At 35.2% G+C, this 16234-nt stretch overlaps 1 protein-coding gene across 5 annotated transcripts in view; it reads right to left on the reverse strand.

Annotated features, from left to right (window-relative positions):
- The window catches only part of MXI1 (MAX interactor 1, dimerization protein), an 81577-nt gene that overhangs the window by 35839 nt on the left and 29504 nt on the right, over positions 1 to 16234 (reverse strand). For 2 of the 5 annotated variants that reach the window (XM_033183135.1, XM_033183152.1), the window contains exon 3: positions 7178 to 7207. The exons of the other annotated variants lie outside the window; for them this stretch is intronic. In XM_033183135.1, the coding sequence (XP_033039026.1) occupies positions 7178 to 7207 (30 nt within the window). The remainder of the gene's footprint in view (positions 1 to 7177; positions 7208 to 16234) is intronic. 5 annotated transcript variants of the gene reach the window in all.

A 16234-nucleotide genomic window follows, 5' to 3' on the forward strand; every position in this document is an offset into this window, starting at 1 on the left:
AAAAAATAGGCAGTGAAAACCATTTCAGATATGCTCTTCCTGCCAAGGAATCCTAAATTAGTCTGATGATGTACCAAGAGAAAACACTGCCTAACCTCAGTCATAAAGATTTACTTTTACATTTTGTTCTAAGATAAGGTAGACCAAAACCATCACTCGGTTAAAACATGCATGTAAAATGGGGACATGATAGGCAGTATAGATTTTTAAAAAAAAATTATATTCATTATCATGTCCAAATAATTGGAATAAACAGAACTAATCCATCAAAAATTCTAACACGAAAAATTTGAAATTTTTTACAGGATTCTTGTCTACAAGTATAAATAAATCTTTTCCTTGTAAAAATGCTTACCATTTTCAAGTCATGGGATGAGAAAGGAATAAAGATCCCACAAGTACAGCAAAAACTCCATCAGATAAAGTGTTCTCCTTTATAAAATTACTTATCCTTATCTTAGTGCACTGTATGATATCCTAAAGGACTAAATGAGTCCATACACTTCTAAAAAAGTAGGATAAACTCTGGCATGGTAAAAATCCTTTAAGCTGTTCTCACTTATCAAGTTTTCTCATATAATTTATTTACATTTTAAGAATTCATTAAATTTTCTATTTGCCTATTATAAAATTACTTTATCAGGTCAACTGAACTCTCAAGAGTATATATCTTCATCACTTTTCACTGAAGTCATTATAATGTGAAAACATGTTGATTATAAATCTACTATCACATATAATTTTTTATTCAATGAACTTTTACTAAATGACTGCTATGTCCTTGGGTAAATAAGACAAAGTCCTGCCTTCCTGAAACTTACATTTTAGTGAAAGAAGTCAGACAGCATAAATGAATAAATAACTCAGACAGATATATATGTTAAGGTGACATAAAAAGTAATGCGATAGAGTGTGACCAGGAGGTAATGATTATTCTCTAATCAGATGACCTGAGAGTTGAGAACTAAATAATGATGAAGAACTAGAGCAGGGCTTTCCAAGCAGAAGGAACAGCAAGTGCAAAAGTCCTAAGATGGAAATGATCACGCTGTGTTTAAAGAAAAGAGAGGAAGCAATGTCAGAAGGGCTACAGGAGATAAGGGATAGAGTGGTGCACTTTGCAGGCCACAGATTTTATCTAATTGTAGTGAGAAGCCAGTGGAGGACTGTAAACAGAGAAATGACTCAATTTGATATATTCTTTGAGAAGAACACTTTTTTTTTTCCTTGCTGCAGTAGGCACTGAGAGAAGATAACTTTTGCAGCTATGTGAAGAAATATGTAGTACCAATTAACAGAAAATAATTTTTTATTTACAGTGTTTCTTAGACCTTTGTCTTTCTTTCTGTTCCCAATTCTATCACCTGAGTGCTGACTCATATCTTTTTACTATATGGATTACTTCAAAAAGGATCCAAACTGGTCTCCCTGCTTCTATAGCTAGATTGTACTTTTTTTAATGCTTTGTACATGCCTATCTCTTTGCTTCAAAAGCCTCAAAAATTCACCACTGCCAATAAAATAAAATCCAAATTCCTTGGCATTCAGTAACATTCCACAGTCTAATTCCAAACCACCTTTTCAGCCTCGTCTTCCACTACTAATCTGATAAGACTCTGCTATTTAACTCAATATGGTCTACTCACTCCTTCCTGAACACAGCTTACAATGCTACATTCCTGCTTCCACGGCTCTACTCACACTGACTCCTTTCCGTATTCTTTTCTTATATTCAAATTATCTCTCTTCTTCATGGCTCAGTATACATTCTCCTTAACTACCCACAGTAGTAGGTTTTGACTATGACGCACAGGATTTTATATCACAATCCAGTATACACAAGTTTTACAATTCCATATTTAACTTCATGCAGTGTACTTTGGTGTTTTCTTCAATTTCTTTTTCAAAATGATTCACTAAATGATCACATAGACCACTAGTGAGTTTCAATTTTCAGTATGAAAAACACTATTAGTGTATACCCTTCTAGACATTTACTGGTAACTTAACTAGATCATGATATTGAAAGATGAAATATAAATACCAAACTATAATGACCTTAACCTTAGAATAGAATAGGGTATCTTATACTTCATTTGATCTATCATGATGCCACATACAGTATTTATTAATTGTTGCTGAAGAGAAAGATTGATATTAACCATAACTCTCATATTCATGATCAAAAAGGATCATGATTAGAACTGTTTTGTGTTCATATCCATCTTGTTTCAAATTGTAGCTATGATGATAAAATGGTCAGTTTTTGACACTTTGACTCAAACTTTCAGCCTTTCTACCTTACAGAATTATGTAACAGCCTTGCACAGTGGAGGAACACAGTAAGAACTCTATAAATGCTAATTTCCATTTTCCCCTCAGAGGTATGTGAAAGTCCCTATATGGAGAACACCTATTATCACTCACTAGACATCCTTTTCTTTTTTTATTTTATTTTATTTTATTTTAACAAATATTTAGTCACTTCTCCTCTGCCTAGGAAGACATTATTAGTCCAGTGTTCTCTTTTGGCCCTTCTAGCACTAAGGTTCTTGACCATCAGAGTCCTGTTAAAGTTGTTGATTTTATTTTTTTTTAGACAAGTCTTGCTCTGTTGCCCAGGCTGGAATGCAGTGGCATGATCTTAGCTCACTGCACCCTCTACCTCCCAGGTTCAAGCAATTCTTGTGTCTCAGCCTCCCAAAAAGCTGGGATTACAAGGATGCACCACCATGCCTGGCTAATTTTTGTAATTTTGGTAGAGACGGTTTCACCATGTTGGCCCTGCTAGTCTCAAACTCCTGGCCTCAAGCAATCCGCCTCCCTTAGCCTCCCAAAAGTGCTGGGATTACAGGCATGAGCCACTATGCCTGGCCAGAGTTTTTGATTCTTTCTAAAACATCATCAACAATTTGAATTTAAAAAATGAAAAAACAATGAGGCAATCTAAAATCTGTACTGATACTGAATTGTGTCTTCTCTGGCAAAGGACCCAACCTGTAAGATAAGCCAATGGGCAAAGTAATATCTTAATTCTTCAATCTCAAAGTCTCATTAAGTTTTCTATGAGATGCTTCACACAGGTTCCTGAGGAATGCAGAACATATGAAGTATTTTGCTTCCCCTCCATCTCCTAGGCCTATTATGACCTGTTGTGGGCCTAGGCAGACAGGGTTGGTATACAGGTAACAAATGCTCTGAACCATCTAGAGCAGACTCAGTATAACCAATAAGGAGTTGGGCAGAAAACAGCTCCCAAGACCTATCCAAGAAGAAAATCAGAATTTCTCTATCAGTCCTGAAACTACCTAGAGCTCCCTAATGGGCTATAGGAATCCTGGGGTAATTGTGGATCACAAACAACTACTCTGGGCCTGTCAAAACCCAAATCTCCACCACTAGACTTCCCTTGGAGATCTAGTAGTATGAACCTCAACATCTGGTGGCTATTATATCTTTTAGGCCAGATCCCAGGGCTTCAACAATTTTAGGGCTTTGTTTGAGATAGCTATCTGGAATTACTTAGCCATTCATCAGCAATTTAAAATCACCTACTCTAAATCTCACTGCATTTGCTCCAATAAAAAAAACACTAACTCAGGCCAGGCACGGTGGCTCAAGTCTGTAATCCCAGCACTTTGGGAGGCCGAGGCAGGTGATCACAGCTCAGGAGATCGAGACCTAACACAGTGAAACCCCGTCTCTACTAAAAATAGAAAAAAAATTAGCCAGGCGTGGTGGTGGGCACCTGTAGTCCCAGGTGCTCAGGAGGCTGAGGCAGGAGAATGGTGTAAACCCAGGAGGCAAAGCTTGCAGTGAGCTGAGATCACGCCACTGCACTCCAGCCTGGGTGACAGAGCAAGACTCCGTCTCAAAAAAAAAAAAAAAACACTGACACAGAGAAGCTTATATCCAAGATTTCAGAACCACGCTAAAAAGGAAAAAAGCAATTTCTGACACGAATATGTTATATAAAGTGACAAATTTTAAAGAACATGAATTACTTCAGGAATGTCTTTTCAGAATGAAGACAAAACTAATCTTTTGATAGTGAGTTACTGTCTTCATATAACATCACACTCAAAGGCATATCAAAGGTAAAGTCAAAATTCTATTTATTTTAAAGGATGCCAAAGCTAGATTAACTTTTCTTTCTTTAACATGTCAAATAAAAATGATGCCTTGGTAAAGAGGACTGTTACAACAGAACTGGATGGGGGCTTTAAAACATAAAAACAATATAGGCTTAAATTTTTAAAATATTCCTGTGCCACCTTCTTGCTAAACCACCTCCCCTATCCTATGTCTACCAGTATTTTTGTTTTTTGCCAGACCACCACTGGTAACTTTCCAGAAGCGGGGTACAGATTATTATTCTAAATTTGAGTTTTATTTTTGTTGATAAAAATCCCTTTTAAAAACAAATATATCTTGGAAAAGTTAATTCTATATCATCTTTCAATGACGCCTCAGGGAACAGCAAGAGGAAAAGGAGTAAAGAGAGAAGGGAAGAAATAATTTGAGAAATAAACAATGTCTATTAGTCCTCTGGGCTAATAAAGAATATCTGTTAGTACTTCCAAAGCTATTAGAAGAAGATAAGGAAATCATGCCTTAAGTGAAGTAAGGTAGGGTAAGAAACCAGTCTAAAAGTCTTATATCTAAGTAAATAAAATAGGAACAAATGACTTTTATTGGAGATTACACACAGCCCAGGTAATAAAACCACACACGTTATACCTGTGCCACAGCTAGATGCTAGATTAAACAACTTATATGGCATACCAAAGTAATACTATGGGTGATGCACACATCTTCTGTGAGGGTTTTTAAAAAGGTTATCAATGAGTCAGAAAGAATCTGCAAAATGCATTCAACAAAACTGAATCAAAGATTTTTAAAGCTCCATTCCAAATAGTTACTAAAAAGAGTCTCTACTCCAGTGTCAATGGTTTTCGCCAGGTTTCCAATGAGGGTCTCCCAACGACCACATTCACATGAAATAACTATAAAAGCCACGTGTTTATCAATATTTAATCCATGGGCCCAAAACATACTCTATGATCTAATTTAGAGTAAACTTCAATTTAAGGTTTTATTTTTAGGATCCTCAGAACTTTCATTTCTCAGTCTTTTTTGTTATGTTTAACATAGCCAGATATGTCCTTCCTTTATCTATCCAGATCTTTAATAAATCAGAAATAAAAAAGCAGAAAAGAGATTCTTTAAAACGAAGGAGTTTCTACCACTAACTACACCAAAATGTCTTTGACTCGACCACTCAACTTTGAGCTCCAGTTTTATCCTTCACTCAATATGAGAGCCACTGTCTCCTATACATGCCTCAAATGCTAGGCACTGAGGATACAAAATTGAACAAAACAGAATCTTTGCATTTGGGGCATAGTCATTTGGCAGAAAGAGACATATGAACAAATAATTACAATGCTAACTATTCAGCCTTACAATAGGAGACAAGAACAGAGTATTGTGCAAAGTAGTAACAGCCACTGAGTCTGCCTAAAAGACTATGCTAAGCCTTTTCAAGGGGATTTGACATTTAAACTTACTTGCAATGAGGCAGTTAGGTTAGTCAATCTATTTTGTGTTAAAGGGAGGACAAAAAGTTGAAGGTCATGAGATCTTATTTGTCAAAAACAGCTGGTACATATGATTTCAGTTTGTTATTAATCTCTCTTTTTTTTTTTTTAAGACAGGGTCTCACTCTGTCACACAGGCTGCGGTGCAGTGGCATGATCACGGCTCACTGCAACCTTCAACTCCTGGGATCAAGTGATCCTCTTGCCTTAACCTCCTGAGTGGCTGGGACTGTATGCCACCACACCCAGCTAATTTATTTTTATTTTTTTGTAGAGATGGAGGGGTCTCACTTTGCTGCCCAGGCTGGTCTTGAACTCTTTGCTTCAAGCAATCCTCCCACCTGGGCCTTCCAAAGTGTTGGAATTACAAGCATGAGCCACCAGGCCTGACTGCTATTAACCTAATCGCTATACCAAAAAGAAAGTATTTTACTCTTATAATTCTTATGTTCTCTTCCAAACTTGTCCTCTTCTTCTCTTTCCTCAATTAATAGTAATACCATCTAAGATTCAACTATCCATAGCTAACTAATCACCAATTTCTATTGACTCTATTCCATACTCTTTACTTTGTCTACTTCTATCTCAATGGCCACCATCATCTCTTACCTAGATTACTGTATAGTCTTAAAAAGCATCTTTATGCCTCTGGTATCCCTTCTCCCAACCAACCAATTCTTCAAACTGTAGCCAAATGATATTTCCAAGAAACAGGCTGATCAACTGATAACCCACCTTAAAATTATTTAACTGTTCCCTATGGATCTCAGGAAGTCTAAACTCTTCGGCATGGTAGACAAGACTCTTCAATACCTGGCATGCTTCACTTCATGTTACAATCTTTTATAGTCATACTGAACCCGTTTGCAGTTTCCTCAGTATACATTGCTCACTCACCATCCTCTGCAGACTTTCCAAGACTCCCTTCAAAAAGGAATCAGGTGACCTTCCAAAATATCTTTCAGTACCGTCCAGTACCTTCTGCTTCTCCATTACCATACTTGCCACATTATATAGTACTTTAATTACCTGTCTTTCCTTTACAAAGTTCTGAATTCCTTAAGGAAAGGATAAAAACTATCTTATATATTCTTATATTTCCTATATAAAGCATTCTGCCTGCCTGGCACTGACATACAGCTCATATTTGATAAATAGTTGTTGAATGCATGAATAAATGAATAAATGAATGAAAGAATGAATTACAAAGAAAGAAAAATTCAATGCCCTCCAATTTGTAATGCTTATTACCTACTCTTAGAAATACTACCCTTTAGCAAAACCACATTTAAACCATGAGTTTTTAATAATTAACTCGTTTTCAGAGACAGAAATAAAGGCTACACCCAAAACTCAAATTCGAATAAGCTTTAAAAATGTATTTACATTTCTAGCTGCTATAAGCTTACTATTTAAGTCATTTTTTAGAGAAAATACATATGTATCAGACTCACAATAAGCTGTACATCTGAAAAGCAAAATTACAACTACATATGCACTATTACATTATTTTCACAGGTAAAATGGTGAGTTTGCTTTTAAACATAAGTGAAAGCTGCACCTCATCACTGACTCACCGATTCTTTTCCAGCTCATTGTGTGTAGATCTAAAAGAAAAAAAAAAAAAGCATTAGCCATGCTTTGTTGATAAAAGCTATAGAAAGACAGGAGGTTATGCTACACCCAATGAATGTATTTAACAATGCAATATATGGTCAGACTTCTACAAGCTCACTCATCAAGAGGAAAAGTCTACATTCATTAAGATTGCTTATTCAAATATAGTATTTTCAGTTAACAACTCTAAATATTCTGAAACTGTTGTTATTTTAATAAAAGTAATACTAGCACATGTTCTCCCTACTTCTAGCATCCTAGATTTTGTTAATCTGTAGATGTTATATAAGAAATTTTAAACATAATCCTGTTTTTGTTTAAAAAAAAAAAAGTGTGTGTACTTCCATGTTCTCCTCTATCTCCATCTACCCACTTCTAAACAGAGAAAAAAAAGTTTTGGCTAGCATAGAAGCCAAAAAAGGGTTGCCTTACTGCTAAGTGATACAGGCAAATCCAAGTCTTCCCACCTTATTTTGTAAAACAAAAACAAGAAAACTTATACATGAAAGAAAAATATACTAATATAAAGAAAAAACATATTAATAAAATCAAGAAACATGTTTTACAAGACTGGATAATTCGAAATGTTAGCAATGGTTATTGTTTTGTTTTGGTGCCTTTTTTTCATTTTGCTTCTCATCATTTGTTTTAAATAATACCACCTATTGAACAAGCACAGCATCTGGGGAACAGTGGGATAAGCAGTTAATATATCTTATTTTATCCCTAAAACAACCTTTGTTTTATAAACAAGAATACTGAAGCTCAGAGAAGTCAAGAAATATACTCCTATCCCAAGAGTATAAAGTGGTAGCCATGATTTAAATCCAGGTCTATCTTAATAATCCTCAAATCTTAACCATTCAGTGAGAAGCAATACTGAATAGAGGTTAAGGGCACAGACTCTAAGGCCAAACTGCCTGAGTTCAAATACTGTATGGCCTCAGTAAAGTCCCTCCATTTCTCTGTGCTCGGTTTCCTCATCTATGAAATAGGAAAAATAACAGTATTTGCCTCATATGATTGTTATAAGGATTAACAAGTTTACACTAAATAGCAAAATATAATGAACTCTAAAGTTAGCTACTATTAGAATTATACTAGTTTCCTGGAATTAACATGTGTTACTTTTGCAATAACTTAACATTAACAACAATAGGAATTTTGTGAAGGACAATTTAAATTCCTGTCACTAGAACTAAAACTTTCATCATTTTGTAGATTCTGGTTAATGTCAAATGCTTAAAGAATATTGATTGCTTTAATCTGATTATTTCAATGGATATTTAATAATCAGATCCTCAAACCTTAAAATTAAGAGTGCTTTTGCTGGTCTCGTAATTTGCGTAAATTTTATCCACTGTCTTAGCTCAAGGGCCAAAAGACTTCTTTGAGTTACTGTCTCCTATCCACCTTTTGCTTCATGAGTAATTTCATAAAGTCTAAGAGACATGAGATTAAAAAGACTGATACTCATTTTAAAAAATATTATCTTAACAAAAGGACTTCTCCTTTGAGGGAAGTTTTAAATAGAGTCTTAGGATGGTTCAAGAATTCAGATAGAAGAAACTATAAAAGCATAGTCAGAAATCTTAGTTTAACAGAGACTCGGAGCTCAAAATTCAATAAATTACAACCACAGTGTGCCTTTATCACCATAAAAGTGTTTATTTAAAATTTTGTTAATCTTTGTTTGAATTAAATGTTAAAGTAAACCAGTTAAGTTAGAAGAGGGAAAAGGCCTATTTAAAGAGGTTTAGAAGAAAAAGTATCATTCAAAATGGAGTAAAGAATCAATAATAAGATTCCCCCCACCCCCACTAGTGAGCCAGTTTTGGTTTAATTGCCTCTCTCTGAGAAGAAAACTAAAAACAAAACAAAACAAAAAGACAATGCACATATGAAATACTACAGTAAGTAATAAATGGAAACATTGTATTTAGAGAAGAGTAGACTATTTGCCATAGACTTACTCTAAACAGCCATAAACTTATTCTAAACAGTCTGGCAATTGCACTGACAGCCATCAGTGCAAGAGATAATATACTCGACAATAACCAATTGTTGAATTCCAATATTATATTGAGCCTATTATCAGAGCTAGCTCCAAAAGATCATAATCTGACCCACTGCTGTGAACAAAATTAAAACAGCGGGTTCTTCCTGCCTGTCAAACAGACATTTCTTTATTATCTTTTTTTAAAGAAAATGATAGCTAAGATTATGAACCTTTTCACCAAACCAGGAAATGCATGCCACATTTAATTATACCACCAGCAAAAATTAGCAAGATTTTCAAATAACAAGAAGCAAAAATGATCATAAATATACAAATCATTACCATGTTGCCATGTTCTTCCAATTTTTTTAAAGAAGCATCAATAGTGTTTACTTCTGTTTTGATGAGTTTTTACCTGTAATATCAAGTCAACAAATACTGAGAACCTTCAGTGTTCAAGGCTGTCTTACAGTGCAGGAAATCAAAGACCGTCTCCATTGGGTAAATTAAGATATGTTTAGCAATAATTATAACTGAAGGCAAAATAAATATACAAAGAAAGGTACAAAGTATTGTGGGAGTTCAAAACAGACAGTTTACTTCCAAATGGCACTGTAAGAAAAACTTTAGAAAAGGGTGGCATTTGGTCTAAGGCTTAAATGATAGGTACATTTGCTACTAGTAGAGTCTGAAACTGTTAAGGAGATGCCATTCCAAGTGGAAGGCATAAGATAAGCAAAAAAGTCGAGTTGTGAAGTCCAAAGCAAAACCAGCAAACAACACAGAGAGATCATAAAGACCCATGGTGTTAGAGAAAGTCAGTCCTGAATCTAAATATTAACTCTGTCACTCACATTAGCTGTGTAACTTTGGGACAAATTATTTAACCTCTCTGGTTTAGTTTCCTCATCTGTAAAACTGGACTATTACACATGCCTCAGCCAGGTTACTGTGAGAATTAGAGAAACATATGTAAAAACATCTAGCTCCCAATAAATATTTAATAGATGTTAGCTATTGTTAGCTGTTACTATTTTTATTATTTTTTTAAAAGACTAAAATTATGCTACCCAAAACGTTATTAACTATACTACATGGGACAACAAATTGATAGATTCTCAGTAACACTTTGAATTAGCCTGGAAAGAGAAACTGAAAGATAGGTGACTGAAGCTACTTGATCATTTAGTCAGCTGTGAGGACAGTACAAGGTTTAGGAGTATATTACAGAGAGAGATGCCTAATTATATGTACACAGAGAAAGTAATCCAAACAGCAGAGGCGATAAACAAGTAATTAAATGTATCACACGCTAGCACATTCAGAAACAACCCCTTTGCTTCTCTGAGCTATGTGTCCAACCAAGCCCTTCCAATAATGTTCCACTGAAATATTCAATTACGATAAATTCCCTATGTAAGGCTGAGATGTTCTGAATAATCCATCTAGTTAGCCCACTTTTCTTCTCCCAATAAAATGCACCTCTGAGAGCAAACACTAATGAACTGTGTCTTCCTTTCAAACACCCTTACCCTGAATGCTTAACAACTTCCAATAACAGAGAAAAAGACACGTCTATCATTTCATCACTGAATCACAGGTAATATTTTTCACAAACAGCATCCCTTTAAGAGAGGCATCCTAATGTATTCCCTATTTGAATGGGAGTCATTATCTACGAAATGTGACTACCTTAACCAGATATGTGACTTTTCATTGACTACAACATAGCTCCAATACATAAACTTGTGGTTATTTAGGGTGTAGTTTGGTGGTAGTCAAAGAAATGAACCACAGAATTGAAACTATACGAAATGGTACAGTTTGGCTCAAGCGCAGTACCATCGTGGAAAGAAAATAAAAACCCCTACTCCAGAATTCCAATACTCTCTTCTAGCAAAAGAAAAGATTTCTAATTTTGCTGAATTAATGAGCCAAACTCCTACACTTTGTTAACATTATCATTTAACTTACTTTCTAATCCTGAAGTGCCTCACACATTGCCCTCCACACAATGAAAAGAACACATTCTACGAAGCTAAATTCTAACTGGTATCCTAAAGCTTACAATTCTTATACATATACGTAGAGGGCAAGAAAAACAGAAAATTTTAGCTACAGTAGAGCAGGTATCTCTCAAGGATGTACCAAAGGGGTTGAGATTGAAAATATACTGGGATTAGCAGAATAGTAAAACTTCTATTTATTATTACTCTTCTTTTAAGATGGTAGTTTCGTGCATTTGTTTCCATCAAAAAGTACATCTCATTTTAAAAACCATTTAAAACAGTAAAAGTTGAATACTGTAAACTTTTAGAAAAAATGCCTCATAAGAAATATATTGCTTCTTTCTTAACAACGACAAAACCATTACCACCATAATAACTAAGCCCCAAACAGCAAGTATCTAAACAAGATGCACAACAATAACTACAATCAAAAATCTTTTTTCTTAAAACTTACATATCAAAGCTGGATATATGTATACTTCGTGACTAAGTATTTCCACTTACAGGCATATACCAAACCAATATATGTTTACAGGTTCACCAAAGGACATACAAAAGAATGCTCGTATAGAACTATTCATACTGGCCCCAAATTGGAAACATTCATCAATAGCAGAATGCATAAACTGTGAAACATTCATACAACGTAGTATTATACAGCAATGAGAATAAACTAACTACAACTATTGTGCAGTAACATGGATTAATCGACACAATTTCAACATAATGTTGAATGAAAAAAGCCAAACACACACGAAAAGTACACACTACATAACTCCATTCACATAAAGTTCAAAACTGGTAAAACTAAACTATGGCATAAAAAGTTAGAATTAAAAAAAAAAAGTTGGAATTGCAGTTACCTTGGGGAAGGGGTGACAGTGATTGGAAAAGTCAGGAGGGGGTTTCTGAGATTTGTAATATTTCTTTGCTTTTGTAAAAATGCATTGAACTATACACACAATTTGTATGCTCTTTTGTATGTACATTTTACTTTGGTAAACAGGAAAAATTTTTTTAATAGCATACAAACTGAATTCTTTAAAAATCAATTCTTACTTCAAATATAGCAAACACCCTAATGTAAGTCCTTGACAAATCTTTTGGCATACTAAGTAAACATCTCAAAGGATTAATTTTTAACAAATCTAAAAGTACTGAAATCATACACAGTAAGTTCTCCAATCACAATGAAATTTAAGTAGAAATCAGCAACAGTAAGCTAATTAGAAAAATCCCAATATTTGGAACATAAATCACAGCTCAAAGAACAAATTGCAGAAAAATTAGAAAATATTCTAAACTTAATGACACAACATATCAAAAGTTGTTGAATGTAGCTAAAGCAGTGCTTAAACACAACTGTTTAGCTTTAAATCCTTCTGTTGGGAGGATAGTGTCCAAAATCAATGATCCAAGATTCCACCTTAAGAAAGTAGAAAAAGGAACAAACTAAACTGAAAGAAGTTGAGCAATGGTTCTCAACTGTGAGCAATTTTGCCCACCAAGACATCTGACAATGTCTGGAGATATTCTGGTTATGCCAACTAGGAGGAGGCTACTGGCATTTTGTAAGGAGATGCTAGGGATGCTGCTAAACATCCTAATGTGCACAAAACAGAATTATCTGACCCCAAATGTCAAGACTGCTAACGTTGAGAAACTGAAGTAGAGAAATATAATAAAAACCAGGGACAGGAATGAAAGAAAGAGAAAATGAGAAATAGTGAAAATCAGTAAAATTGAAAGCTGACTTTTAAAAATCAATATATTGATAAACTACCTCTAAGGCTGATGAAGAATAAAAGACAAAAATTACAATACAAAAACAGTATCAAGAGTGTGCATCATTACAGATTCTATATACATCATACATTAAAAGGATAAGAGAATATCATTAACAACTTTATGCCAACAATTGTCCAGATCATCTAAATCTGATAACTTAGATGATATGAACAAATTTCTTGAAAGATACAAATGATCAAAACTGGCTCAAGAAGAAACAGAAACTCTGAATTGCCTTTCATCTATTAAAGAGATTGAAATCATAATTTAAAAAAAAAAAAAAAAAAACTTCCCACAAAGAAAACTCCAGGCCTGTAAGTTCTCCATTAGCAAATTTTACCAGGCATTTAAGGAATAAATAAAACCAATCCTACATAAAATATTTGAAAAAATAAAGATAGAGGGAACACTTTCCAAATCATTTTATGAGACCAGTATTAGCCTGATACCAAAACCTGACAAAGAAATTACATAGAAAACAAACAAAACAAATACTAATATCTCTCATGAACACAGACACAAAAATTCTAACAAAATATTGCCAAATTGAACCCAATAATATATAGAAAGTACCCTAGTTCTTGGGACAGAGCTTCTAAAACCTTGAAATTTTCTGAGTAATTAGGAGTGTCTTCATTATTCATGGTGAGTCTTTGGACCACACCTGAGTTTATGCCAAGGAGAGATAACTCAGGATAGGGGCTAGTCACATCAGAAAGACCAACCATGTGATTAGAGGGTTGGGGCTTTGAGTCACTGATTCTGGCCCAACACAGGGGAGAAAAGTACTGGGAACTGACAACCATATAACCAATGATTCAATCAATCATGCTTATGTAATAATATCCCAATAAAAACTCTGGAACCTGAAACTTGGGTGAGTTTCATGGTTGGTAAACATATAAATGTGCCAGGAGGGTAATGCATCCTGATTCCATGGAAAAAGCACAGAAGCTCTGTGTCCAGGTTCCTCCTAGACCTCACTCTCTGTGTCTGTGCATTTGGCTGGTCCTGATCTGTATCATTTACAATAAAACTTGTAATTATAAGCCTAGCAGCTGGGCATGGTAGCGCATGCCTATACTGTTAGCTACTTGAGAGGCTGAGGCAGAAGGACTGCCTTGAGCCCAGTATTTTGAGGTTGCAGTGAGCTGTGACCTTACCACTGCACTCTACTCTGGGTGACAGTGAGACCCTGTCTCTAAAAACAGACAAAGTGTAGCACTTTCCTGAGTTATAAGTAGTTCTAGCAAATTGTCAAACCTGAAGGGGCTGTAGGAACCTCTGAATTTGCAGCCAGTTGGCCAGATGTGAGAGTGGCCTGAGGACTCCTAAACTTACAGCTGGCATCTGTAGCGAGGGCAGACATGTTGGGGACTAAATCCTTAAACCTGTGAAGTTTGTTTTAGCTCTGGGTTGTTAGTATCGGTACTGCAACAGTACAAAATACAACATGACTACGTAGGATTTATTTCAGGAATGCAGGTTTAAGAGACTCAAAAATCAATCAATGTAATCCTCCATATTAACAGAATAAAAAAGAAAATGACAGTATCATCTCAATAATGTAGAAAAAGCATTTAATAAAATTTACCATCCATTCATGATAAAAACTCTTAGCAAATAAGGGAAGAAAGAAATTCACTCAACCTAAAAGGCATCTAAGAAAAAGTATAGTCACACTCAATGGTCAAAGAATGCATTTTTTCATAAGATCAGGAACAGGGCAAGAATGTCCATTCTCATCACTTCTCTCCAGCACTGTACTAGAGATTCTAGCCAGTGAAATAAAACAAAAAAAAGGAAACACACAGAAGGAAATGGAAAAAATAAAAATGTCTTTACTTGCAAACAACATTACTGTCTATTTAGAAAATCCTAAGGAAGCCGGGCACAGTGGCTCACGCCTGTAATCCCGGCACTTTGGGAGGCTGAGGCAGGTGGATCATCTGAGGTCAGGAGTTCGAAACCAGCCTGACCAAAATGGAGAAACCCCGTCTCTACTAAAAATACAAAAATTAGTCGGGCGTGGTGGCGCATGCCTGTAATCCCAGTTACTCAGGAGACTGAGGCAGGAGAATCACTTGAACCCAGGAGGTGGAGGTTGCAGTGAGCCAAGATTGCACCATTGCACTCCAGCCTGGGCAACAAGAGTGAAACTCCGTCTCGGGAAAAAAAGAAAAAAGAAAATCCTAAGGAATATACAGACTATTAGAACAATTAAGTTTAGTGAAGTCAGTTTACAAAACCAATATGCCAAATTTAATTGCCATTTAAAATAGCATCAAAGAATACTTAAGGGTAAATTTAACAAAGTATGTGCATGACCCACACTCTGAAAACCTAAAAAATAATGCTGAAATTTGAAAACATCCAAATAATAGACATACCATGTTAATGAACTAGAAGATTCAATAGTTAAGACATATCAAGTTTCCCCCAATTAATTTATAGATCCAATGCAATCCCAACAAAAATTCCAGCAGGCTCTGTTATAGAAATTGACAAACTGATTCTAAAATGTATGTAAAAATGCAGGCCATGTGCAGTGGCTCACGCCTGTAATCCCAACATTTTGGAAGGTAGAGGTGGGAGGATTGCATGAGTCCAGGTTCAAGACCAGCCTGGGCAACATGGTGAAACCGTACCTCTACAAAAAATACAAAAATTAGCGAAGTGTAGGAGTGCACACCTGTAGTCCCAGCTCCTAACTCAGGAGGCTGTGATGGGAGAATCACCTGAGCCCAAGAAGGTTAAGGCTGCAGTGGGCCATGATCATGCCACTGCACTCCAGCCTGGGTGAAAGAGTGAAAGCCTGTCTCAAAAAAATTAATTAATTAAAATAAAAATGCAAAAGACCCAGAATAGCCAAAGGAACTTTTGAAAAAGAAGAACCAAGTCAGAGTACATTCATTACCTGATTTCATAACTTTTTGAAAAACTATAATAATTAAGACTGTGTGGCATTAGAATAAGGATGAATATTTAGATCAAAGGATCAGAACAGAAAATCCAGAAATAAGATGCACAAGTCTGTGGTCAACTGATTTTTCACAAAGATGCCAAGGCCATTTGATGTATAAAGTATAGTCTTCTCAACAAATGATGCTGGAACAACTGGATGTCCATTTGCAAAAAAAAAAAAAAAAATGAACTTCAACCTTTACTTCACACCCTCTACAAAAATTAACTCTAAATGAATTTTAGATCTAAATGTAAAA

The sequence above is a fragment of the Trachypithecus francoisi genome, unplaced genomic scaffold, assembly GCF_009764315.1.
Source record: "Trachypithecus francoisi isolate TF-2019V2 unplaced genomic scaffold, Tfra_2.0 Contig01579, whole genome shotgun sequence".
Lineage (NCBI taxonomy): Eukaryota > Metazoa > Chordata > Mammalia > Primates > Cercopithecidae > Trachypithecus > Trachypithecus francoisi.